Genomic DNA, 22,743 nt, shown 5'->3' with positions numbered 1-22,743 from the left:
TGCTAGACGAGTCATGCCGCTGGAGATGGCAACATTCACCCGAGTCGAAGAAGGCGATAGATGGAGCTCCGACCACTTTGTCCTCGGTGGGTTGATAATTTGAGAGATTTTCCCAGACCACTGATGCTCGGCCACGAGTGCCACGAGTGCCAAGAACATATCTCGCTACTAGCGCTGCAGCTATGCCAGCCGCGACGCCGGTCAATATTTGCTTCTGTCACTTTGAATGAATAGAGGTGGGGAATCGCCCCGTGTTCCCGTCTTGACTCCTTATTCTACAGGGCTGGAAGCTAACAGGGAGGAAGCTAGATCCGCAACCCGACGTGCCAAGCCCTGTGGCCCTTGTCTGGCGCTCCGCTTCAGAATAATTTCCCGAACCACCTCACCACACGTGCGGGCAAAACTCAACCGGTGACGCGGTAGCCACGTTATTGTGCGTGCGCTGGACAAGCCCAAGGGATAAGTTACAAGGCTCCTGCTGGCACTTGCTACCTCGATATTTGCCGCATGCTCTTTAGTATCATGTCGGTGACCATGCTTCGAGGCATTTTGACATGGGATTCTATCTTATCACATTCCTTCTGCATGTTGTACTTTCAGTCCAAGCTCTTTATTCGCCCTGTAATCTATGGCATTTATCTTGGCCTATTCTCCATCGCCCAGCTTCAAGTTTATCTGCCGTTTGGTGTCCTATTAATGTCTTCCGAGATTATCTCGCCATTTATATCGACTTTCTGTGAGTCTTACGATGCGGTTTTCTTCTTTCACGCGAGGCCATCGCGGTTCTGGCATTGGTGGTACCGCTGCCACCATTCTCGGTATCCTGGAGCTCTTGATATCGCTACACGCTGAAGAAGCTACCGCTGAGCAACCTGCGCCTGCCTCTTCACAGGCATACGATCTTGGCCATCTGGGCCGGTATCCTGTCCAACACTTCAAATCATTCGAGCACATTGCTCCAAGACCAAACATGATACGCCAAGATGATCGGTGCTCCAGGAGTCTACTTACTTTCCTCTCGCCCCATGGCTCTGCTGAGCAGGCAATACAACCTCAAGCCACCATATTGGACCACAACGGCCGTCTGATCTGGACTTCGGGTTGGGACAAGAAGCAGATCTATAACCTAATGGCGCAAGAATACAAAGGGCGCAAGTACATTACTTTTTGGGCAGGCAAAACTGTGGTTGGAGGTCATGGTGCCGGTTCTTATTACATGGTTTGTCATGCGTCTAGGAGTAGTGCAACTTCCTTTCAGATTTTTTTTCTTTTTTCGTGCTGACCGACGTCGTCAGCTGGATGAGACGTACAACATGACGCGACGGATCCAGGCGAAAAATGGTCTCAAGGGCGATTTTCACGAGTTCCGAATCACCCCAGAAGGCACCGCTTTGATCACGGTATACGATGTGCAGGAGGCTGACCTGTCTGGCTTCGGAAAGGAGAGGGGCCCTATCCGGGACAGTGTGTTTCAAGAAATCGACATTGAAACCGGCCAACTGGTGTTTGAATGGCGGGCCAGCAAACATGTGAGTATTGCCGACACACATCGTGACATCGGTGAAGAAGGCGAGCCCAACGGTAAGCCATTCGACTGGTTCCACATCAGCAGCGTGGACAAGGACGCTCAGGGGAACTACTTGATTTCGAGCGCACATCTGCACAGCATCTTCTGCATCAGCGGGCAAAACGGAGAGGTCATCTGGACCCTGGGCGGCAAGGGAAACAACTTCAAGGACCTGTCCGGTGGCAAAGCGACCAACTTTGCATTCCAGCACGACGCCCGCTGGGACAACAACTACAGCGAGCTTACGCTCTTCGACAACAGCCGCGAAGCGCACCCACGGGGCGTTCGTCTCCGGGTTGACACAGACGTCATGGGCGTAGAGCTGATCACCGAATACGCAAGCCCGACCCATGCGCCGGCTGCATCACCAGGCTCGCTGCAGAACCTCCCCAACGGAAATGTACTAGTTGGATACGGCTCGTCCGGCTCCTTTGCGGAATTTACGCGCGACGGCAAGGTTCTCTGCGAGACGCATTTCGGACCGCAGAGCCGCTCCGGCACGAGCGCCATCCGGTCGTACCGCGTTCTCAAATTTGCCTGGCACTCGGCCCCAGAGACGCAGCCCGATCTCACCACCTCCCAAGACGACGCTTCGGTGTGGAGAGCATACGCCAGCTGGCACGGGTCGACGGAGGTCTCTGACTGGGTCCTGCAGGGGAGCAGCGACCCGGCCGTGGGGAAATGGAAAACGCTGGCGAGCAAAGCCAAGGATGGCTTCGAGGCGGATTTTTTGCTGGAAGCCGACCATTCGAAATATATCAGGGTTGTGGCGATGGACTCGAGGGGCAACGCACTTTCCACGAGCGAGCCAGCGGAGACGAGAATGGACATTGTGAGTTTTCCCTTTCGGCCTCTCCTATCTTCTCCTGCTTCTTCTTTTTCTGCGTCTCGTGGGGAAATGGCACCGTGGCTAATGGTCACGCGCAGCAGATGCACAAGGTAGACGGGTCCAGAGCAGCCTTTGAGTATAGAAACGCACGGGCGCGGGCGTGGCTGGCCGGCTTGGCCACGGGCTGGGGCATCGCCACGCTTGCTCTCGTTTTCCGACACGCACTCGAAGCGTGGTTTACGCGTCGTCGACGGATGGTCGGGCATGCCGTTGCGAAGGGCGAGAAGGAAGACGCAAGGGGACCAGACGCACCCCCTTTGCCGTGTTGATTTCGAGTCGGGGCTTTGACCTTTTTCTTTTTTTTTTTTTTTTTTTTTCCCTTTCTCTTCCTTTCTTTTTTTTTCTTTTTGCGCCAGCGACTATGCTTCACGTAGATCACCTACAGGGACATTGGGATACCAATGACGTGAACAGTACAAGTCACTACGGGAAAGGGAGTCGCAGAGGTTCGCATCGAACGGTGATTGTAGTCAGTCTTGCAGGCCCGGCCCATAGACCTCTACCTTGGCCTCTGCATCGCCTGCCGTGCTGATGCGGCAGGCAAGCGTGTGGTTGTGCGCTCCAGGCAAGGCATACCGGGCTTCTGCGACCTCGGCGTGCTGTGCCTGTTACTTCGGCACAGGGTCGTTTCTTCAGCTTGCACTTTGGCAAGAGGCTTGCTTGCTCGATCAGGCGTCGCGATTCATCGCCCACCCAGGCAGGTCCGGACTTTCTGCAGGCGATTCTGCGGCAGCGGCCACGGCGCGCCCGGCCCCACATGCCTTCCCTGTTCGGACGAGTGTGCGCCCCTGGTTGGCTGGTCTGGCACGGGGCTCCGGGCGGGCCAGCCGTGTCAAACGTCACAATTGGATGAGTGTGTCAAAGTTTGCCGAGGGGCTTTCAAGCGCACCGCTGTCTATATTACACGCCCGCTCCTGGTCTCGACTATCTACGCACGCACGCTCGCACGCGCGTCCCTTCTGTTCCCCCACCCCTACTTGCCGCTCTTGTCCGGGCCGTGCTCGTCGTGCTCGTGGTGGCCGCTGCGGCCCACCTCGGAATCCGTCTTGCCGAGGCCCAGCTGCGCCGTGTCCCAGCCGCGGCTCTCGAGGAACGCGCGGAAGCGCGCGTCCTCGTGCGCAATCGTGTCCTGCTGGATGTTGGGGATGAAGAGCCAGGCGACGGCGGCCGAGAGGACGCACAGGCTCGAGGCCACCCAGAAGGGGTACTGGGCCGACTCGACGTCGTTGCCGCCGGCGGCCTGGATGTACGGAAACACCCAGGTGCCGACAAACGCGCCGACCTTGCCGACGGCCGAGGCGATGCCGTAGTAGCGGCCGCGGACGCCGGTGGCGCACGTCTTGGACGCCAAGAGGCCGATGTTGTTGCCGGGCCCGAGCTCGCCGAGCGACAGGAAGACGCCGTATATGACGGCGAAGCCCGCGATGTGCGTCTTGATGCTCCCGTACACCCCGGCCATGACGTATCCGACGAGGGCCTGCAGGAGCACCCCGCCGATCAGGGTGTACTTGGGTCCGACCCAGTCCGACACGAAGGCGCCGGCAATGGTTCCCGGCAGGTAGAACATGTTGATGACGGTGTTCCAGCCAAAGACGGTCGTCAGGGCAGCTTGCTTTCCGTAGATGCCTTGCAGAATGTCCGACGAGTAGATGCCGAACGCGTACGTCGAGAAGTCGTAGAGGAACCAGATGAGGCTGACGCAAAGGAGGCGGAACCAGTAGAACCGCAGGACCAGTAGGTACGGCGTGTTGTTGCGCATCGACTCCTTGGCGAATTCTTCGGGTTCCTTGAGCCGCAGCCGCATCCAGAGCAGCATCAGGGGAAAGACGACGCCGATGCCCAGGCTGGTGCGCCAAATGGTCTCGTAGTGCTGGCTGTGGGCGGCAGCTGCGACGACGTCTGCGGAACGGCGAAGTTGGTAACACGCACACATCTAGGCCAAAACCAGTCCAGCAGCGCGGCCCGGCGCGTGGAAGAAGGGGGGGGTTGGGGGGGGGGGGTCGGGCATTGCAAAACTTACACGGTACAAAGGCGCCAACCACGAAACCCCAGTCAATCATGGTGTTGGTGAACAAGATGAACCACCGGTTGCGCGTGCCGCTCTTCAGCTCGCCGGTGGATTCGGCGCATCCGACACTGCCAGCTGGGTATTCGCCTAGAGACACACACAACAAACAAGACAAGGTTAGCGCTTGCTGCTGAGACCCATGTCCACGCCCACTTCCCCCAAACCCCAACCCCCCGGGAGCGAGCAAGCTGCGCAAACCTCCAATGCCGATGCCGACGAAAAACCGCCAGGCGGTCAACATGTTGAACATTCCGACGGGGTCGCCTTTGTAGTAGGAACCGGTGGCCAAGGCGGTAAACACGATGAGGATCACCGTGGACGCCATGAGGGAGTTGGTGCGCGACCAGTAGTCGCAGGTGAAGCCGAACAGGAGCTGGCCGACGACGGTGCCAGCAAAGGCGATGTCGGCAACGTAGCGGGCGGCGTTGGAGCCGGTGTACACCTCTTTGTACTGCAGCTTCAAGAGGGTGTTGACGGAGCCAATGACCTAGAGGCGGGGCGCCATGTGGCAAAAGTCAGTCGAGGGTCGGATCCGGCGACCGAGGGAGGATGACTGCCCCTCGGCCCAAGGGCAAAAGGCCGGGAGGGGGGGAAGGGGAGGGAAAGCGTCCCGGGGTCTTACGTTGTTGATGTAGCCGTCGGAGAAGAGTCCAGCTCCGCAGGCGAAGACGGGCAGGACGGCCTGGAAGAAGGACTTGCTGGGCTGGCGAGCCACTTGGAGGGAAGGCTCTTGGGCATGGCGGCGCGCACGCTGGTCCTCCTCGGGCTCTTCCTCGGAGCGACTGAACATGGTGTCGTTGCTGGTTGCGCGTGCGGTGCGAGACGTCAGCGTCGCAGGAGGGCACGGGCAGGTCGAGCGAGGCTTTGAACCGAGCGGCCGACAACGGGGTGGGGGTTCGGGACAAGACGTGCCGCGGCGTCGATGAGGCAGGCAGGACGAAAGGAAAGCAGAAGGGGAGGGTGGAAGGGGGAGCAAAGGGCAAAATCGAGGCTGACGATGGATTGATTTAAGCTTGGAGGGCGTCGGAGGTGGGCGGCTCGGGATCCCCGTCTAGGGCCGGTTCATGCCATGCCAGGCAGGCCTGGAGCTGGAGCTGGAGCTGGAGCTGGATCTAGTTGCAATCTATGCCGGTAGCGTCGTCAGACTTCGGTGATGCTTTGGGGAGGGGGGAGGGGGGAGGGCACGTGGTGGCATGCCAGCTGGTCTGCAGGTGCAAGTGGCCAACGGCCAGCTGTCTGTCTGTCTGTCTGCCTACCTAATGTCAATGTCAATCAACAAGGCTGGGGCGGCAGCGCGCAAATGCCCCCAAAGCACGCTGGAGCAAGCACCTGCATCGCGCAGCCGGTGGAAATAGCAGGCCGGTCCATTATTACATATACCCTTGAATATTTAATCTCTGCCAGACCAAACCCTGGCTTGTCTGGTTATATGTAGGTATGTACAACCCAGCACGATCAAGAAAGCTCCAGTCTTTAGGCTATGTATCCTCCCGTGCTCCCTTCTCTTCTCCCCCCTTCCCCCCCCCAAAGCTGGAGCTCGAGCGCAATCTGCTTTCATCCTGCGTTTTCTGCTTGCCCTAACCCCGACGGTCAGCAAATTCAAATCTGAACGCTTCGATTGCTGGCTCACAGCCGTTGCCCAGACGTCAGCGATCCTCAGCCAAGTCCCAAATCCAGTCTGGTGGTCCCTGGCGGAAAGGAAAGCCCCCCCGCGCTCGCCACCCCCGTCCACAGGCAAAATTCATCGCTCATCGGCTGGACAGCCAGAAACAGAAACGAGCTAAACGTTAAAAGCACCAGATACCAGACAGTCAGCACCAGCGTCCTGCACGTGGGTGGGCTTGAAAGTGGCCATTGGCTGGTGTGCCTTGTCATGGGTTGACTGAACGGCCCACCAGACTCCAGTTCGGTATCAACGTGCGGCGCGCCGTCCCTGGGCTGACGCATCGTCGAACACGGAACACGGCGAGTTGCAAATTCTGTCAATGGCGGCGGCGGCCATCTAGCACCAACCAAGCTGATGGGAGACGACGGACGTGCGCACCTCTGCATCAGGAGCAGAGCTCAATACCGTGCCACGACCGATCAAGGCTTTCATCAACTACCGAGCCACAGCCCCCCCACTTTTGGTGCCGTCATCACAACTGCTCCACCCGTCGTGGCTGGTCCAAACTTGTTCATGCCACCAACTTTGCCATCATCTCGAAGAAAAAAGTTGAAATATGAAAAATATAAAAAAATAAAAACTTGCACAATGAGGACCCGCACGTCGAATCGCGCCAAAAAATTCACCCCCCAAAAGTACGACTTCGAAAGCAGCTCCGACGCCGAAGCCCCCTCCCGAGACGCCGCCTCCTCGCAGCGTCCGAATCCGAATCCGAAACCCGCCCCCCGTCCACGCCGACGCGCAGCCTCCGCCGCCGCCGCCTCCTCCTCTTCCTCCTCCGCCTTTGAAGCCGCAGACTCCGGCCCGGACGGCAACTCCCCCGACGGCAACTCCCCCGCCGCAGAAGCCGCGCCCGATGACGACACCGCCGCCGCTGCTGCTGCTCCCGCTCGCCGGGCGGCGCGCGTGAAAAAGGCCCGGCCGGCTGCCAAGCGCCCTCCCAGCGGCTACGTGCAAGTCGAGTCCGTCACCACAGACACCCACATGAAGGGGTACGTGGGCCCGTACGACCGCAGCATGCGCGGCCAGACCCTGATCAGCACGTGGTACGGCCCCGACGCCGACGACGTCCGGCTCGCGCAGAGGCTCCTGGACCGCTGGATCGGGTGGACCGTCCTGCCGCCCAAGTGGCTGCCCGTCGAGCAGGGCCTGTCCGACACGGCTCCCTGGGCCGCCGCCGCCGACGCTCTCGAACAGGAAGCGCGCCTCTCGCACAGGTGGTGGGCCCGGTTGGCGAGCGATGCCGCCGCCCGCACGCGGTACCGCGTTCTCGGGGATGCGGAGCGGAAGCCGTACGAGCAGCCGCATCTGGGCATCCGGTTGCTCATGGGCCCCTCTGGCGCGCAACGAGAAGAGGTGCTTTTCCCCGGCGACGCGTTTGCTCTATCGCAGGCCTGGATGCGGTACGGGGATGACGAAACGCGGGACAAGATTCCGACGGGCTGGATCTTGGATGCGGGCGGCATAGTCACGGGCATGGACTGGGCGCGCAAGGCCGACGGTCCTCAGCTGCTTGCTCTGGCCGTCATACCGCACGGCGACCAGGAAAACTACAACTACGAGGTGGAGCATCAGAAGCCAGACTTTCAAAGGTGCGGAACGGTACAGGTGTGGGCCTTTCGAGGGGGCGCAGTGCGACAGGTGCCGCGACCGTCTCCGGAAAAGCCGGTCCTTCGAAAGACGGTTTGTCTGCATCACGGACGCGCTAGACGCGTGAGATGGAATCCTGTGTCGAACCATCTTGCCGTCTTGTGTGGCCGAGGAAGGGTCTGCGTTGTCGAGGTGGATGAGCAAGGCGATGATGATGGGTCATTTGGTAAGTGTGCATGCATCGTTGGCTTTCTTCCCCCCCCATCGAGCTGGTCTACTGACGAAAAGAAAAAAAAAAAGTGGAACATGCCACGGCGTCGCTGATGCTCGACAACGAGGACAGCATCAAAGCCACCTGCTTTGCCTGGGCCACCTTCAACCGACTCGTCGTGGGCTACTCGGACGGTTCCATTGCGCTGTGGTCCCTCCACCCCAGCTGCATGCTCTCCCGCCACGCCGTCCATCATAACCTCGTGGTGGACCTTGCCACGGCGTATCCGTCGCAGCCGTATCTTGTGGCATCCACGCCGGTCGGAGGAACCCCAAAGTTGGTGGACCTGAGCCGCCCGACGCACGAGAGGACAGAGGTGCAGACGAACGCGATCGCCTGGCAGCCAAACATGCTGGCATACAGCGGCCACGTGCAGGGATTCTACGCGGTGTATCCGTCCGCCAACGCCCTCAACACCACGGTTGGATTTATGCATCAGCGATTCTTCCCCATCGCCAGGAGGATATTCGTCGGCGAGAGCTACAACTCCAGTCTTGCTGTGGGCAAGACGCATCCCTTTCTGTTGATTGGCACGTCAGATGGCTGTCTATGGTCCATGAATCCACTGGTTGACTTGTTCCAGAGTCGCCGAGAGCAAAAGGATCGTCTCCGTCTGTTCCAGCACGAGCATCGACCAAAACACCTGTTCCCCGGGGACTCGCCCGCCTCCAGCCGCGGCGCGTCGCGGGTGATGCACGGTTTCGCCATCGAGAAGGGCCGCAGTGTCAAGGGAGAAGTCAAAGCGCCGGCGGGGAAAAACTCGAGGAAAACCAAAAAGCCGGATGCTGTTGATGCAGGCGAGGAAAACGACGACGACGAAGCAGGTGGGCTCACGGATCCGACTCGAGGCATCGTCTACGAGCCCTTGTCGAGAATCACCGCCGTGGAATGGAACCCCAACCAAGGATTTGGCTGGTGGGCGGCGGCAGCAATGGCCTCTGGGCTGGTCAGAGTCATGGACCTAGGGCTAGACAATGTCCGTTGACGGGTGGGTTCCAGGTCGAGCAAACCGTCCGAGGGTGAGCGAAGGCGCTATTCGAAAGCACACTGCGGCCCATTCAGATGGTGGTTGTCAAAGGCCTTGGCCATGCCGTAAAAGTGCGTCGCGGCCGCCAAAAGCACAAAGACGTGGAAGATCTGATGCGAGCTGCCCCAAATGTCGAACGCTCCCGGGAAACTACGCTCCGGCCAACGGACCTAGCACACGATGATGGATGAGCGCCATGTCCTCCCCATCGAACGGACGGGAGTGCGCCAGCTTCTCCCGACGACAGCGCCAAACTTACCGCGTACAAGACCGCGCCAAAGATGTACATTGCGCCATGCGCAATAATGCAGGTAATGCTCATGCGGTCCTCCAACGCAGAGTATCCATAAATCGTGGTTCCGTGAATCACGGGAACGACGCCAGAGAGTCCCAGCCCGATAAACATGGCGGCTCTGTACGGTCGCCACCTGGGCGAGCGAAATCGTTCAACCCACGACACAATCGCACACCCAACACCCAAGAGGCAGATCTGCTCCAAAGCGTCAGCGCGCGGCTAGCCACCCGCCATCGCCCATCTGCGGCGTGTGCATCTTGAATAGGGACCTACCAGATTCAAATACATCACCATCAACTTGGGGTGGCAGAAAAACCCGTAATAGAGAGCTGGCACGTAGCTGCCGACAATGAGCGCCACTATGCCCATGTAATCCAACTTGTTCCCCCACTTGGCCACCTCCCGGCTGTGATCAATCAGGGCGTGAAAGGTGGCGCTCATGCCCAGACACAAGGTGGCACCGCCGAAGAAGCACGAGAAGACGATTACATCTTCAGATGTGGCTTGCTCGTAGCGCGGCTGCACGACGTAGTAGACGTACATGGCCGATGAGAGGGCCGCCACGGCACCCAGCAAATGGGACCATATGTTGACAGACTCGTTGTGTAGGTAGAAGAGCGATTGAAAAGCGTGCGTGTACGAGGCGCGGATCGGCCGGTATCCGGACGTGATGAAGATGTTGTCGCGGCGCCAGGCGGGGAGCTCATCCCACAGGAGGAGGAGCTTGGCTTCCGATTTTCGTTCCAGCATCTTGACTGTGCTGGTCACCTTGTGGATGGGATCTGAAAGCCGGCGGCGCCGGTGCGATGGCGGCTCGCTCATGTCGCACTAGATTGGCGTGTTAAGCGGAGGTCGAAGGGCAGGTCGACATTGGCAGAGAAATGGAATCGGGGAGGGGAGGAGGGAGATGGCGGCACGGCTATTTGGGATGGAGTGGAAAGGGGTGATCGGTCGGGGACGGGCAGTTGTGCCGAAACTGTTGGGCCGGCATGGCATGTGCGCATGGTTCGTCGGGCGTTTTCTGCTGAGCGAGAATCGATAGGGGGTCCGGGATTTCTCCACTTGGGTCTGGTTGCGTTGTTTTAACTTGCTGCCGGGTTTTGCTGTCCTGCGGTAAGAACTTTTGGCGACGAGGGAATCGGAGGGATTCGAGTCTTGGAAAGCAACCTGGGGAAAGAAGGAGCATTGGGATTATGCACTGGATGCGTCTGGTGCTTGCTTCTGTGATGCGGAGGTTGGGGCTGGGAGCGGAGACTGAATGCGCATTCGCCATCTGAGCTGGGAGCTGGAAGTGGCCATTAGTTCATGTTTGCTTGCTACCATGCAGTGTATAGCGGACAAGGCTTCAACGACAGGTCAAGATGACAGGGAAACGATAATCCAACAAGTCTGGTCTGCTTCCAAGGCCGTCGTCATACTCGCAAGATGAGCACAGTGGGAATTGCTCCATCGTGCAACAGTGCAACCCGGATCAATCATCAGCCCAGACTCCGAGTCGCAGGCTAACTAAGCCAGGCTAAGCCCAAAACAGCCCATCACCCCACCTCCCCTCCCCAGGCTGCCCCCACTTTGCTGCCTGTCCCACCTGGCCGGCTTCTACCTTTGACGTTGCTTTTTTTTCATTCTGCTTCTTCTTGCTCTTTTTTTTTTTTCGTTTCTCTATTTGCGTCGTTGACCTCCGTCAGACAAAAGTATAGGACCCCAGAACCCCTCGATCTGGTCAACCCCCCCGACGTCATCCCGGGCATCGAATCCAGCTTTCAAGCATGGGCGGTTTGGACAAGGGCGGTTCGTTGTCGTCGCATCGCCTGCAAGCAGAAACGCCCCAGTGCTAACTCGCGCTTTTTTCTTTGCCTTTTCCGCAGGTGGCAAGAAGAAGCCGCTGAAGCAAAAAGCAAAGGAGCGAGTAGAAGACGATGACGACACCAAGGCCCACAAGGAGAAACTGAGACAAGGTACGACGGTCCTCAGCCTCGTCAACGGCTGGCGAGTTTTCGCGACAGGGCAAGCCAAAGCTAACGAGAGGTTTTTGTTGTTTTGTGCCAGCCGAGAAGGAGAGGAAGGAAATGGCAGCCAAGGCAGGCGGCAAGGGTCCATTGAATACGGGAGCGCAGGGCATCAAGAAGAGCGGCAAGAAATGAGGAGACGAACGATAGTACTGTACTAGGACACAGTTGCTCAAGACGGTCAACTCGCGCGATGCTCGAACAACGCTCCGATGTTGCTCTGCAGTGATGGGATTCGTGAATGAAGCGGGCCATGACTCAGTCTCCGGCATGGCGTGCTTGTTGGTGGCACGTCACCCCACTGTCTGCCCAGCATCCAAGCAGAGCTGATTCCATCTATATTCGTACTCGGACGGACGAGGAGTCTTTTTCTCCTTCATACCCGTTCTGTGCCGTCGAGAGTGTAGAGGTGTAATGTGGTCTCTGCATGTGCTCGCTTATAACCAGGACTTTCTCCGATCAACCAACTTTGGGGGCGGCGGGAATAAGCGATATTCAACATCGCGTTTCTTTTTATGTCGTCATTGATTCATCGTTGCATACAGTAGCACGGACGGCGCTGGTTTTATGCTTTCACGAACAAGTTATTTGCGATTCTGAGCGTGCCGCCATCAACTCACTCGCGCACCTTCTTCAACCCTTCAGTTTACGGCAACGCCCCACCGTAGCTAGTCCCATACACTGTGTTACGTAATCAGCTCGCCTCGTGAATTTTTCTCCACCTCACACGCTCCGTCTCCGCGTTGGAGTCGCTCAACTCTGCCATCGAACCTCTTTGCTCTGATCATCATCTGAAATAACTGCTGGCTGATCCCTGCCACTGTGCCTTGAGCCCTTGGTTTGCTTCGTATAGCGGCAGCCTCCTTTTTTTTTTTTTTTTTTTTTTTTTTTTTTCCCTCCTTTTACCTTGATCGAAGCTCCCGTTGTCCTCAATTGTCTAGCTTACCGTTCTACCGGCAAGAAAGTCAAATGACTTGATCTGGACAAAGTCAACGCTGATCTGGTTGGACTCTTTACTCCCGTTTACGCGCTGGCTTTTTCCGATCGCATCGCTGACACTGTCTCTCTTGATGGTTATCAAGGTCCTAGCCAGGATCCAGCGCGCGTGCAAGGAAAAAAAAAAAAAGGTCAAGCAATATAACAAAGGGGGAAAATGGCATCTAGTTCGGATGAGGGCGAGATTATTGAGGATGGAATCAGGGATTTGAAGGCAACTTCACTCGCGCGCCATTCAGGAAACGGTATTGACCGTCAGGACAGAAACCAAAGTAGACACTCGTCTCCTGACCCCGACTCGGCCTCGAGATACAGTGGCTCCTCGCGCCGAAGCCGTTCCCCCCGAGGATATAAACGGACGCGCGACGACAGAGACACCCATGGCCGCGTCCGAGATCGTGACTCGAGGCGTGTCCGAAGCCGCCACGACGATGCTCCAAGGGATCAGTTTCGGAGGTCCCGCGTCTCGTACGATGACTTGGACCGGCCGAGCCACCACTCCTCCAGCAGCTTAGGCCGGTATTACGATCATGAACGCGAACCAGAACCAGGCCGCCCTCGAGGCGACGACCGCGGTCGGTATCGCAGCGGTGGAGATGCTTGGTCTTGCAGCGGAAAACCTCGGCCTCGAAGTCGATCGCCACAAACGTCGAGTCGATCTGGTAGGTCAGATGTGGGCCGATTTGTACGGGAAGCGCAGCCGAGCCATCGCGATCCTGCTAAGACCCTGCAGTATGATGATTTCCAGCCTGGGCAGCGGAATGGCCATGCCGCGCATCGCCCGCACGCAGGAAAAAGCTTGCATTTTCGTGATGAGGCCGCCGAGAGAAGAGACGGTCCCACCACAAATGGCAAACATCCAGACAACGCTACTAAACAGCCGGAGCCGGAGCCGGAGCCAGACTACCAAGAACCGCCACAGATTGATGAGGATGCAGAAATAGAGCGTCGGCGCCGGCGACGGGAGGAGCTGTTGGCCAAATCCAGCTCCGCCACTCCTCTTCTCCTCCATGCTGTAGGTGCTGCCACGGAAAAGGTGGCCCGGGGCGCTTCTCCCGCGTCGACTCAGCCAGACACGTCCCAAAAGTCGTCTTTTGAGGGAGAAACACCGCGTACTCCCCGTTCTGGTAGGTAACCCAAACCCGTTAAACATGCGTCGCAACTCGGAAAGAAGACAACTTTTCAGGGGCTAATATTTTTTTATTTTTCTCAGACATCGCCTCCCCACGCTCACCTGGACCGTCGCCCGGAGGATTCGACATTCTCAACGACAAGGACCTCATGAACACGCACAGTCGAGTCCAAGCCGACGGTGAGGACGGCCCGTCCGCTGCCAACTACGACCCTACCGCGGATATGCGAGAAGACGAACGCCGAGACGAACTCAGGCACGGCAACAGCATTTTGCACGGCGGGAGGATGGCGGAGACGATTGAAGCCCGGGAAGATGAGCCCCAGATTGACGCCACCAAAAACTTGGACAAGGAGGATGCTGATGACTTTGACATGTTTGCTGAAGACATTGATGTAGATAAATACGCAAGCAAGCATACCAAAGCCGTCGAGGTTGCAGATGCAGACGCACAAGTTGCGCAAGCCGAGGTCAAAGGGGGCATCCTGGAAGGCGACGACAAAGATGGATACTACAAGGTCAGGATCGGGGAGGTTGTCAACGGGCGGTACCAAATCCAGGCGACGCTGGGACGCGGCATGTTTTCCGGGGTCGTCCGAGCCGTGGACATAACCACCAAGCGCGTGGTCGCCATCAAGATGATGCGCAACAACGACGCGCTACGGAAAGGCGGGTACACGGAGATTGCGATTCTGCAAAAGCTGAACGACGCGGATCCGGAAAACCGAAAGCACATTGTCAAGTTCGAGCGCCACTTTGAGTACCGCGGCCACTTGTGCATGGCCTTTGAGAATCTGAGCATGAATCTCCGCGAGGTGCTGCGCAAGTTTGGCAACAACGTCGGCATCAACCTGGGGGCCACGAGGACGTACGCCCACCAGATATTCGTGGCTCTGGCGCACATGCGCAGGTGCAGCATCGTGCACGCCGACCTCAAGCCCGACAACATCCTGGTCAACGAGCAGCGAAACGTGCTCAAGATCTGCGACCTGGGCACGGCGATTGATCGGTCGGATGCGGCGACGGCGCACAACCAGATTACGCCGTATCTCGTCAGCCGGTTCTACCGCGCGCCAGAGATTATCCTGGGCATGCCTTACGACTACGGGGTGGACGTGTGGTCGATAGGATGCACCCTGTACGAGCTGTACACGGGCAAGATCTTGTTCACCGGGGACAGCAACAACCAGATGCTCAAGGCCATCATGGAGACTCGCGGGCGGCTGACTCCCAAGCTGTTTCGTCGGGGGCAGCTCGCGGCAGCCCACTTTGACGAGCAGGGCCAGTTTATCAGCGTGGAGAGGGACAAGGTTTTGGGAAAGGTATGTTTGATGCCGTTCCTAGTCGGCAGGGTTTTTTTTTTTTTTTTTTTTTTTTTTTTCCCCGCTGGCAGTCTTGCGTTTCTTGCTTTTCTCTGCCTTTCGTTTCTTTTCCTTTCTTTTCGTTTTTCTTTTCCCTTGTTCCCATTTTTCCCCCTTTTCCTCCTTTTCCCCTTTCATCTTTCCCCCCTTTCCCCCTTTCAACTCTTCTCGGCGTTTTAAATCATCCCGCCTTAGCCTGGTAGACTCGTCATTCTGAGCGGCACACGAGAATGCGTTGGCCAGCGATAACGGTCCGCCTTATCTCGCGCCAAGATTCCTTGCAGCACGTCACCGGAAGTGGGAAAATGCCGGATCGTGGGGATCATCGCCAGCGAGTAGCAGCGGACCTGATCCCTGCCACTTCTGTCAGCGTTGTAGCGACGATGACCTGGGCTGCCGAGCGCGTCAGAAAGTGCATGCATCCAGCCCGGCTGCTTGCGAGATTGCTGTTCAGCAAGACGACAAGTTTGCCTCGTCGACGGGTCACAGGACATCCTCGGCGCGCCAATAGCTTTGCAGCCAGCCAGCCAGTCCTCTCTCTCGGCAAGTTGTCGCGACATGGAGCCCCGACTCGCCGTTTATGGGTGTTTGCTCTTTTTTTTTTTTCCCTGTTTTGTCTATTTTCTTGGTTTCAAACAAACGCAAAGGCCTCTCTTTTGCGCCAGGCTGGCTCAGCTAACGGGCGTGACGGTGCTGCAGACGGCTCTGAGAACACTAGCAGTAGTCAAGCCAACGCGCGATCTGCGCACGCGGCTGAACGCGGCCTCGACGGGGATGAACGACGCGGAAGCGAAGCACCTGAACCACTTTATCGACCTGCTGGAGCAGTGCCTGGCGCTGAATCCCGACAAGAGGATCACGCCCAGCGAGGCACTCAAGCATCCTTTTTTCGCGTCTCGAAGCGCAGCCTCCCACGCACGACGCTGAGACTGCGCCTTTGCCTAGGTGTCTGCCGCAACGAGGGGCAATCGCACAACACACGCAAGCAGGCAAGCACGCACGCAAGCACGCGCGCACAAAAGGGCGTTTAATCCAACGGTAGAAACGGGAACATACAACGGCGTCTGGGGTTGGGGTTGCGCAAGACGTGAGACAGGGGTGACAAGGGGCAGGCCGTGGCATGGCATGGCATGGCATGGCATGGCATGGCATAGCACGGCATAGCACGGCATAGCATGGCACGGCACGGCACGGCACGGCATGCACCAGGCAGGTTTTTGTTGTTGTTTTTCGTCTTGGGGACTCTAGACAAGACGGCAAATCCAGAAAGCAAGCACATGATGGGGAAATCAGGCATATGACCAAGGGGGACGGCCCAGCGGGCAAATCGGCCAACAATTCGCGCGACGGGTCCAAGCAAGCCCGGATGTCATGTCATGCTGTGCGAGGTGGACGGGCCAGAGAAGCAGAAGGCCGGTCGAGTCGCACCACGTCGGAGCAGCATACTATGCCGTTGATGCAGCTGTTGCAGCTGGTGCAGCAGCTTCAAGGGGGGGCTGACGCTGACGCTGACGCTGACGCTGCTTGCGCTGTGATTGTGATTGTGATTGTGCGAAGAAGGGCAGGGGAGCCGCGGCCGGGGCAAACGAGCTGGGTGCGTAAAATGCGTGCAAGTCTTGTTTCTCTCTTGTTTCTTGTTTGTGATGTTTTTTTTACTTTTACTTGAATGAAGTTTTTCCCCCGGAGCTGCGCTTTCAATTTTTTGTTTCTTTTTCCTGTTCTTTTTTTTTTTGGTTGGAGGAGCTGTCTGGTATCTTCTTTTTTGCTTTGCTGGCTGCAAGGAGCGCTGGGGGGTCAGGTCACGCCCTCGACGGGTGGACATGTATATAGGCTGCGCAGTTCATTCATTCATTCATTCATTCATTCATTCATTCATCCGTCACTCACTCATCCATCCAGCCATCCCGTCACTCACTCATCGTGCATCCGAGCCGGATCGCCAGCCGACGCAAGCACGGCGCACGCTCCGAACGCGCACGGGCCACCACACCCTCCGTGTATCGGCTCCCGGGCGACGACGTCACTGCGGGGCACAGGGCGCAACTAGTCTCCGCGGGGCCGAGGGTTCCGGTCCGCGAGCGTGCATTTCCGGAGCGTTTCGTTTCGGTTGTTTCATTCGTTTCGTTTGTTTCATTCGTTTTATTCTGCTTTGCTTTGCTTTGCTTTGCTGCTTTGTACGGACGCTGCTCCGTAGCTGTCGTCGTGTGTGTTGCGGATCTGGCACGTCGAGGGGGAGCACGCAACACGCGCAGCTGCCGCACATGTGTGTGGATCTATGTAGTCAACCGTAGTCGGTAGACCTGCCGTCCACAGACCTGCTGTCAACGACTGATTCTTCTGGAGAGAAAGCGTACGGCCGACCGGTAGGTACTGCGGCTTGCTTCGAAAGCCGCAGGGACTTCTGTCGCCGCCATTTCGCGGCTCCCTTTTGAAAAGGCCCGTCTTGAAGGCACATCGGCACATGACGTAGGTTCTGTTCTAGGGAGGAGAGGGAGGGAGAAAGGAGGGCCGACAATGTCCCGCCTTCGGCGTGCTGCAGGTCACGTGGCATGCTGCGACACGCAGCCAACCAACCCGCGGTGCGCAGCGGGGCACGCTCGCTCGTCCAGCGGTTCCGGCAGGTGCCGTTCATGGTAAACAGTGCAGCCATGTCACGGTTGTGCACGGCAGACCCCGATGTTGCATGGTTGCATAAGGAAACGGTTCATGGTCGGGTTGCTGGATATGTAATCAATCTACAGAGTACTCCGTACCGTCCATGTATTCCCGATGGCTGTGCCGAGCAGCCATCCCTTGGGCAGAGCAGAATCCTTGCTTCACCACCCCCCCCTCTTGAGCTTGAAACGCGCACAACTCTATGCGGGAACACGCTCGTACATACGACCTCCCTCCCCCGGCGCGAGAGCCAGGACCAATCGCACCGCGTCACGCTTCATCAGCCCGTCGGAGCGAAAGGGCGCTTCTCAGCCTCGCCCCGCCCTCGCCAGGCCCTCGCTGCTGGGGCGCAGCGCAGGGCTGGGGCAACTTGAAACACGCTCCCTTCGGAGACGGGCGGAGCAAGGGAGGGGCGAGCAGGTCCCGTATGCGAGTTGTAATTTCCCTGTAATGGACACGCTGGCGCAGGGAAACGACCTCGGAGCGGTCGACGAGCTGCCCAAGCCATGAAGCCATGCGTCGACTGATCAAGAAGGATTGGCTTTTGTTTTTGTTCTGTTTTTGCCTTTTTTTTTTCTGTTCCTCCAAGGGAGAAAATGGGAATGGCGAACCCCCCTGGGCGAGGGACTCGGGAGGATGCTTCGACATAGGCAGGGTACGAGGGTATGGCAGGGAATACGGAGTATGCAAACAGTATCCCTGCCAACCCTTGGATTCCAGAATCCCAGTCCTCATAGAGGCGGTCGTCCGGATGCAACTGTTGGAGCGTTTTCGCCTGGGAGCCGAAACAAGCTTGATGCGTCAGGCACATCCATCATGTCCTGCTGTGCTCCGTACTCGGTGCGGACGATTCGTCCAGAGTGGCCAGGGGGGCCAGGTGACGGACGGTGTGACTGCTCGCGAAAGAAGGGAGAGAGGAAAAAAAAAAAAAAAAAAAAAAAGGTTTGAAAAAAAGGTTTGATTGGGCTGCAAGAAACCTGATCCGTCCGTGAGCCGGCAGTGGATGGCGCCCATCATGTCCTCAGCAAGCGGCAGTTGGATGCAGACATCCATGGAACCATGACGCTCCCCAAACCAGAAGCAGCCAATCCGGCCGTCTGCCTCGACACCCCTCGACACCCCAGTCGCGGTTGTCGACGCAGCCGCTGGTCTGGGCCGCCGGTCTGGGCCGCCGGTCTGGGCCGCCGGTCTGGACTCGGGACCCCTGGTCCTCTCCTTGTAAACCCTCCAATCCAAGTGAGACAGTCGGTTTGTTGCAGTCTGGTCACGGGAGACTCGACGCTCTTCATTCCTTTCGACGCCCGCGCATCTATCTGTCTTGGCGAGGGGGCTGTCGCCGGACCTTGGTTGCAGCGGCTCGACTCGAAACCGCCTGCCGCCGCTTTTCCCGACCGAACCAGCTAACCAGCAAAGGAAGCCCGGAAACCAACTCTGGCAGGGTCGAACGGGTCGAACCCCCAGGTCGGGCGGTTCGCAGAGGCAAGTTGGCACATCGTTGCCGATCTGGGCCTCGACGGCATTCCGGTCGATGCAGCCCGAGTCTTGGCTGTTTCAGACCCTGTTGACCTCACCCACCATGACGAGGTCTGCTGCCGTGCTTTGCATCCAAAGTGAGTGATGAGAATGGTTTGCTTGGCAACCTTGGCAGCTTGGAGTCTTGGACATTGCTGGCAGAGAACTGGCAAAGAGCCGCCAGAGCCATCAAAGCATCACACCATAGTCTGCCGCCCTGCTGCCTGCCATCCGGTGTGTCTGACTGAGTGCCGAATCGAACCCATGCCATCATTAAAAGTCAATGAAGGCTTCATTGTTCATTCCAGCGCCGCGAACCCGCCACCCAAATGTGCTTCTGTGATCCGCATCGCTCCTCGACACAGTGCCTGTCGGGGAAATGGATCCGAGTATACGACTCATCGTGGACCCCTTCCCCATTCAAGTCAAGGCGGAAACCACGTTGAAGCATCATGACTTTATGGACAAGCCTCGCCATCTACCAGCTTCGGCAACCCGAGGAGCCGCCGGGATTTTCCTCCCCACGGTTCCCTCTGGCTGCCTTGGCTTGCGCTCATGGTCTCGGGGATACCAGAAGGCCGCATGACGATTAGTAGGACATGCTTCTCCTTTGCAGTGTTGACGCTGGCATGTTTGTCGTTTCCATGTGCTTTTGCCAGTCATTCGCAGCCAGTGTCCCTATTGCTGTTGTTAGTGAAAGTCAAAGAGGCTATCCAAATGCTGAACAAATTAGTCCCGTGCTCGACAAGAGACGAAGACAAGGCCGCTGATACAGACTGTTTTGCTTCTTGGGCTTGACGCGTTTTCCCACGGCGCTATCGTGGTACTGATGCATGTCTGCTTGCAAGTCCGTGCACTCTCGCCTACCCGGAGTCCACCAACCCTCGTTTTGGTTGGTTTTCTTTTTTCCTTTCTTTTTTTTTTTTTGGGTGATTTGTGCTGTCGGTCACAACTCATGAAAACGCACTTATTGGATGGGGCAGGGATCATGGGACGATGGGACGATGGGTCGTTGTCCGAGTCCACCTTTGGCCTAGCCATTCATGGAAAGCCTCCATCGGCGCAGCTCCGGTGGCTGAAAAGTTGTCACCGGTTGGTTCAATTTTTGCCAAGCGAAATAAGCAGCGGCGTCGCACGCAAGGCTAGGGCAAGGCGGTGGGTGGTGCCTGATGCTGCGCCGACGCTCGCCCATGGGTTGCTTCGGCCAGGACGGTCGGGAAATCATGCTCAAATGGGCATGTCAAAAGGGCACGCACGCACCAGGCTCCGGTGCTTTGGCACCGGCTCATCAGATGGATGATGAGATCGGTGCCGAGTGTGACGGGGGCGGGGGGGGGGGGGGTGTCGCACTTGCTTGAGCAGGAGTTGGCATTTGGCAAAAAAGGCTGCTTTGGTGCTGATTAGCAATTTGGCTTTGCGGCGCAAGCCAGAGAGATGGTTGGGAGGGAGCATTATCCGTAAACTCGGAATATTCACGAGCCCCCCTCCCCCTGCGCAAGCCTCGTAAGCCTCCGCAAGCCTCGTAAGCCTCCGCAAGCCTCGCAAGGTGAAGGGGTCAACCAGATCGAGATGCTCTCGGTGGCGGGCAGCCCATCCGCACGGTCAACTGATGGGTTCGGGTTTTTCAAAGAGCCTTGTCAGTTCTAAGTTTCCAACGTATCAGTCAGTGCTTCAAGCCTTCAAGCCTCAACTCAAGCCCTCGGTGCTCACGTCTGCAGGGGAGGGGGAGGGGGGCTGCACTAGTAGGAGTTCGTCCGTTTTTCCGTTTGTCCGTTCGTCCGCCGGTGGCGCAATACAATACCAACCCGCCGCCGAGCTGAGCTATTGATGATTTTCGAGCCTTGACTGCTCCACCCAGCCAGCAACAGGGGAGGGACCAACAGCGCCAACTGTGGATCCATTCCTGAGGATTTCCGCGGGCGAGCAAGCCGATGACATAGTGCCACAGCCCACAGCCCACAGCCCAACGAACATATCCTGCGGACTTGCGGCCTCTGCCCCAAGTCCGTACCGAGCCGGGAGGACCGAGTGATGCAGGGAGTACCTAGCTTGAAACGCCGTCGTTGAGGGCGAGCAAATCCCGCTGCTTTGCTGCCCCCTGTTGCGCCAGTGAGGTCGTCTCGTTTCTTGTCCTTGGGACATGCATGGCTCGATCGGTGGGCTCATGGTACAGCCACAGGCACGACGGGAACGAGGAATTCTCCGAGTGATGCCGGTTATCCCGAGGGGACATATCCAATATCCATGGTATGGGGTGACTGCAACGAATACGGAGAAGGGCCCGTGATTGGCGACGCGCGGCAGCCCAACGACAAAGAGTCTTTGCCGTTCAGCTGATGGACGACACGTCGACACATACCAAGCCACGCCATGACGAAGGCTGACTGGCCGTAGGAGAAACTCCGGGTCCGGGGTGCGTACTCCGTACGTCCGTACTGCCCAGCATACACTGTCTAACCGCATACAACTATTGCATAAGGAGGTGGCAGTAGTTATCGCGTACGGAGTTCTCCGTTCTCCATGTGGATACTAAAATGTGGGGAAAAGAAGGAACGGGGCCTGTTCTTTGCCCGAGCCACGAGATCTGGCGGGGATCTGGCGCCAGCCCCTTTCCAGGCTAGAGCAGAGTCCCGTGATCAGACGCCTGCCGCAACAAGCAAGGAACATTGACGGCATTCAACCGCAGACCGCCAGTCTGCAACAACCTTGCCCAGATGCAGCTAAAGTTGCAGTAAACAAGTCCAAATGACTGCCAAGGGTTACACCGGCGCGGTGCTCGCGCTTCGCTCACCACTTCGACTTTCTCCATTTCGATTTGCTTGCTTCTGGGACCCCTTGGAAGCTTTGACAACAACGATCAGTGGATCACGCGCAGCCACCATTTTCCGAAACGTGTCCAGATGCACATAGGTTTATACGGGTACGTCTCGTTTACTATTCATGCCAAGGAAAGGGGGGGGGGGGGGAAAAGGATTTTTTTCTAGTAATCCCTGCGGCAGCAACGGCATAGTCTGTCTTGTCATGCGTCTCACCATGACACAGCAACCAAGGCAAGGGCGCTAAGATTATACGCAATCCTACACTCCGCAACTGTCGATTTTGATACAGCATCCCTGCAAGAAGGAAGCTCACAAGTGCCACACACTCCCAGCCACGGTGGGGGGTGATGGCGGTGATGGTGAATGCTTGGCGCCGCGTGGGTGCGCACTTTTGATGCGGGTACGGAGGCACAGGCTTGCAAACAAGGCGTTGTGACTGCTGCGCACTGCACGCTGCGTCTCTCTCTCCAGGCGGAAGAAACATGTGCCAGTGAGCAAGACGCCAGGCAAGTTGGCTCACAAAGGGCGTTTTCACATGGCACAGCGTTGGCGCGGAACGGGGCAACGTATTGGACGCCGTGTCCTCCATTGCCATGTACATATGTACAAAGCTCCATGCTTGGGAGAGGAAGAACGGAACCCGCCTCGCTGGTCGGCACCCAACCCCAACGGGGCGCCTGTTCCATGGCTCGACACGACGCCAGTGAGTAATCCATAGCGAGGCTAATGCGTACCTTTGGCAGCCACGAGGCCAACTGGTGTGACTCGGTGGTGGGAATTTTGGAAAGGAGGGGCGGTGCTTGGCTTCCGGGATCCGGGCAGAGACCACGTATCCTGACGCAGGTCTCTGTTTTTGAGCGCCAGTCCGTGCGTTCCAAAAGCTGGGGGG

The 22,743-nt window shown here is 57.7% G+C and overlaps 6 protein-coding genes across 6 annotated transcripts; 4 read left to right on the top strand and 2 right to left on the bottom strand.

The window, feature by feature from the left end:
* Nucleotides 1–748: 748 nt before the first annotated feature.
* Nucleotides 749–2,725, top strand: UV8b_00081 (uncharacterized protein; the record flags this gene model as incomplete). Its single annotated transcript, XM_043137579.1, has 3 exons — nt 749–1,219; nt 1,296–2,399; nt 2,495–2,725. 3 exons carry the CDS (start codon nt 749–751, stop codon nt 2,723–2,725), a joined length of 1,806 nt encoding a protein of 601 aa, XP_042993513.1.
* A 704-nt stretch (nt 2,726–3,429) lies between these two features.
* Nucleotides 3,430–5,314, bottom strand: UV8b_00080 (uncharacterized protein; the record flags this gene model as incomplete). The annotated part of the gene is made up of 4 exons (XM_043137578.1): nt 3,430–4,355; nt 4,477–4,611; nt 4,723–5,011; nt 5,147–5,314. The coding sequence occupies 4 exons, from the start codon at nt 5,312–5,314 to the stop codon at nt 3,430–3,432; spliced, it is 1,518 nt and encodes a 505-aa protein (XP_042993512.1).
* Nucleotides 5,315–6,778: 1,464 nt separating this feature from the next.
* UV8b_00079 (uncharacterized protein) lies at nt 6,779–9,036 on the top strand (the record flags this gene model as incomplete). Its single annotated transcript, XM_043137577.1, has 2 exons — nt 6,779–8,006; nt 8,081–9,036. 2 exons carry the CDS (start codon nt 6,779–6,781, stop codon nt 9,034–9,036), a joined length of 2,184 nt encoding a protein of 727 aa, XP_042993511.1.
* Nucleotides 9,037–9,083: 47 nt separating this feature from the next.
* UV8b_00078 (uncharacterized protein) lies at nt 9,084–10,195 on the bottom strand (the record flags this gene model as incomplete). Its single annotated transcript, XM_043137576.1, has 3 exons — nt 9,084–9,248; nt 9,338–9,568; nt 9,647–10,195. 3 exons carry the CDS (start codon nt 10,193–10,195, stop codon nt 9,084–9,086), a joined length of 945 nt encoding a protein of 314 aa, XP_042993510.1.
* A 944-nt stretch (nt 10,196–11,139) lies between these two features.
* Nucleotides 11,140–11,514, top strand: UV8b_00077 (uncharacterized protein; the record flags this gene model as incomplete). The annotated part of the gene is made up of 3 exons (XM_043137575.1): nt 11,140–11,161; nt 11,239–11,328; nt 11,420–11,514. 3 exons carry the CDS (start codon nt 11,140–11,142, stop codon nt 11,512–11,514), a joined length of 207 nt encoding a protein of 68 aa, XP_042993509.1.
* Nucleotides 11,515–12,905: 1,391 nt separating this feature from the next.
* Nucleotides 12,906–15,795, top strand: UV8b_00076 (uncharacterized protein; the record flags this gene model as incomplete). The annotated part of the gene is made up of 4 exons (XM_043137574.1): nt 12,906–13,037; nt 13,109–13,502; nt 13,589–14,829; nt 15,568–15,795. 4 exons carry the CDS (start codon nt 12,906–12,908, stop codon nt 15,793–15,795), a joined length of 1,995 nt encoding a protein of 664 aa, XP_042993508.1.
* Between the last annotated feature and the right edge of the window lie 6,948 nt (nt 15,796–22,743).

This window comes from Ustilaginoidea virens, chromosome 1, assembly GCF_000687475.1.
Source record: "Ustilaginoidea virens chromosome 1, complete sequence".
NCBI classification, from domain to species: Eukaryota; Fungi; Ascomycota; class Sordariomycetes; order Hypocreales; family Clavicipitaceae; genus Ustilaginoidea; species Ustilaginoidea virens.
This window is presented reverse-complemented; position numbering and strand designations above follow the sequence as displayed.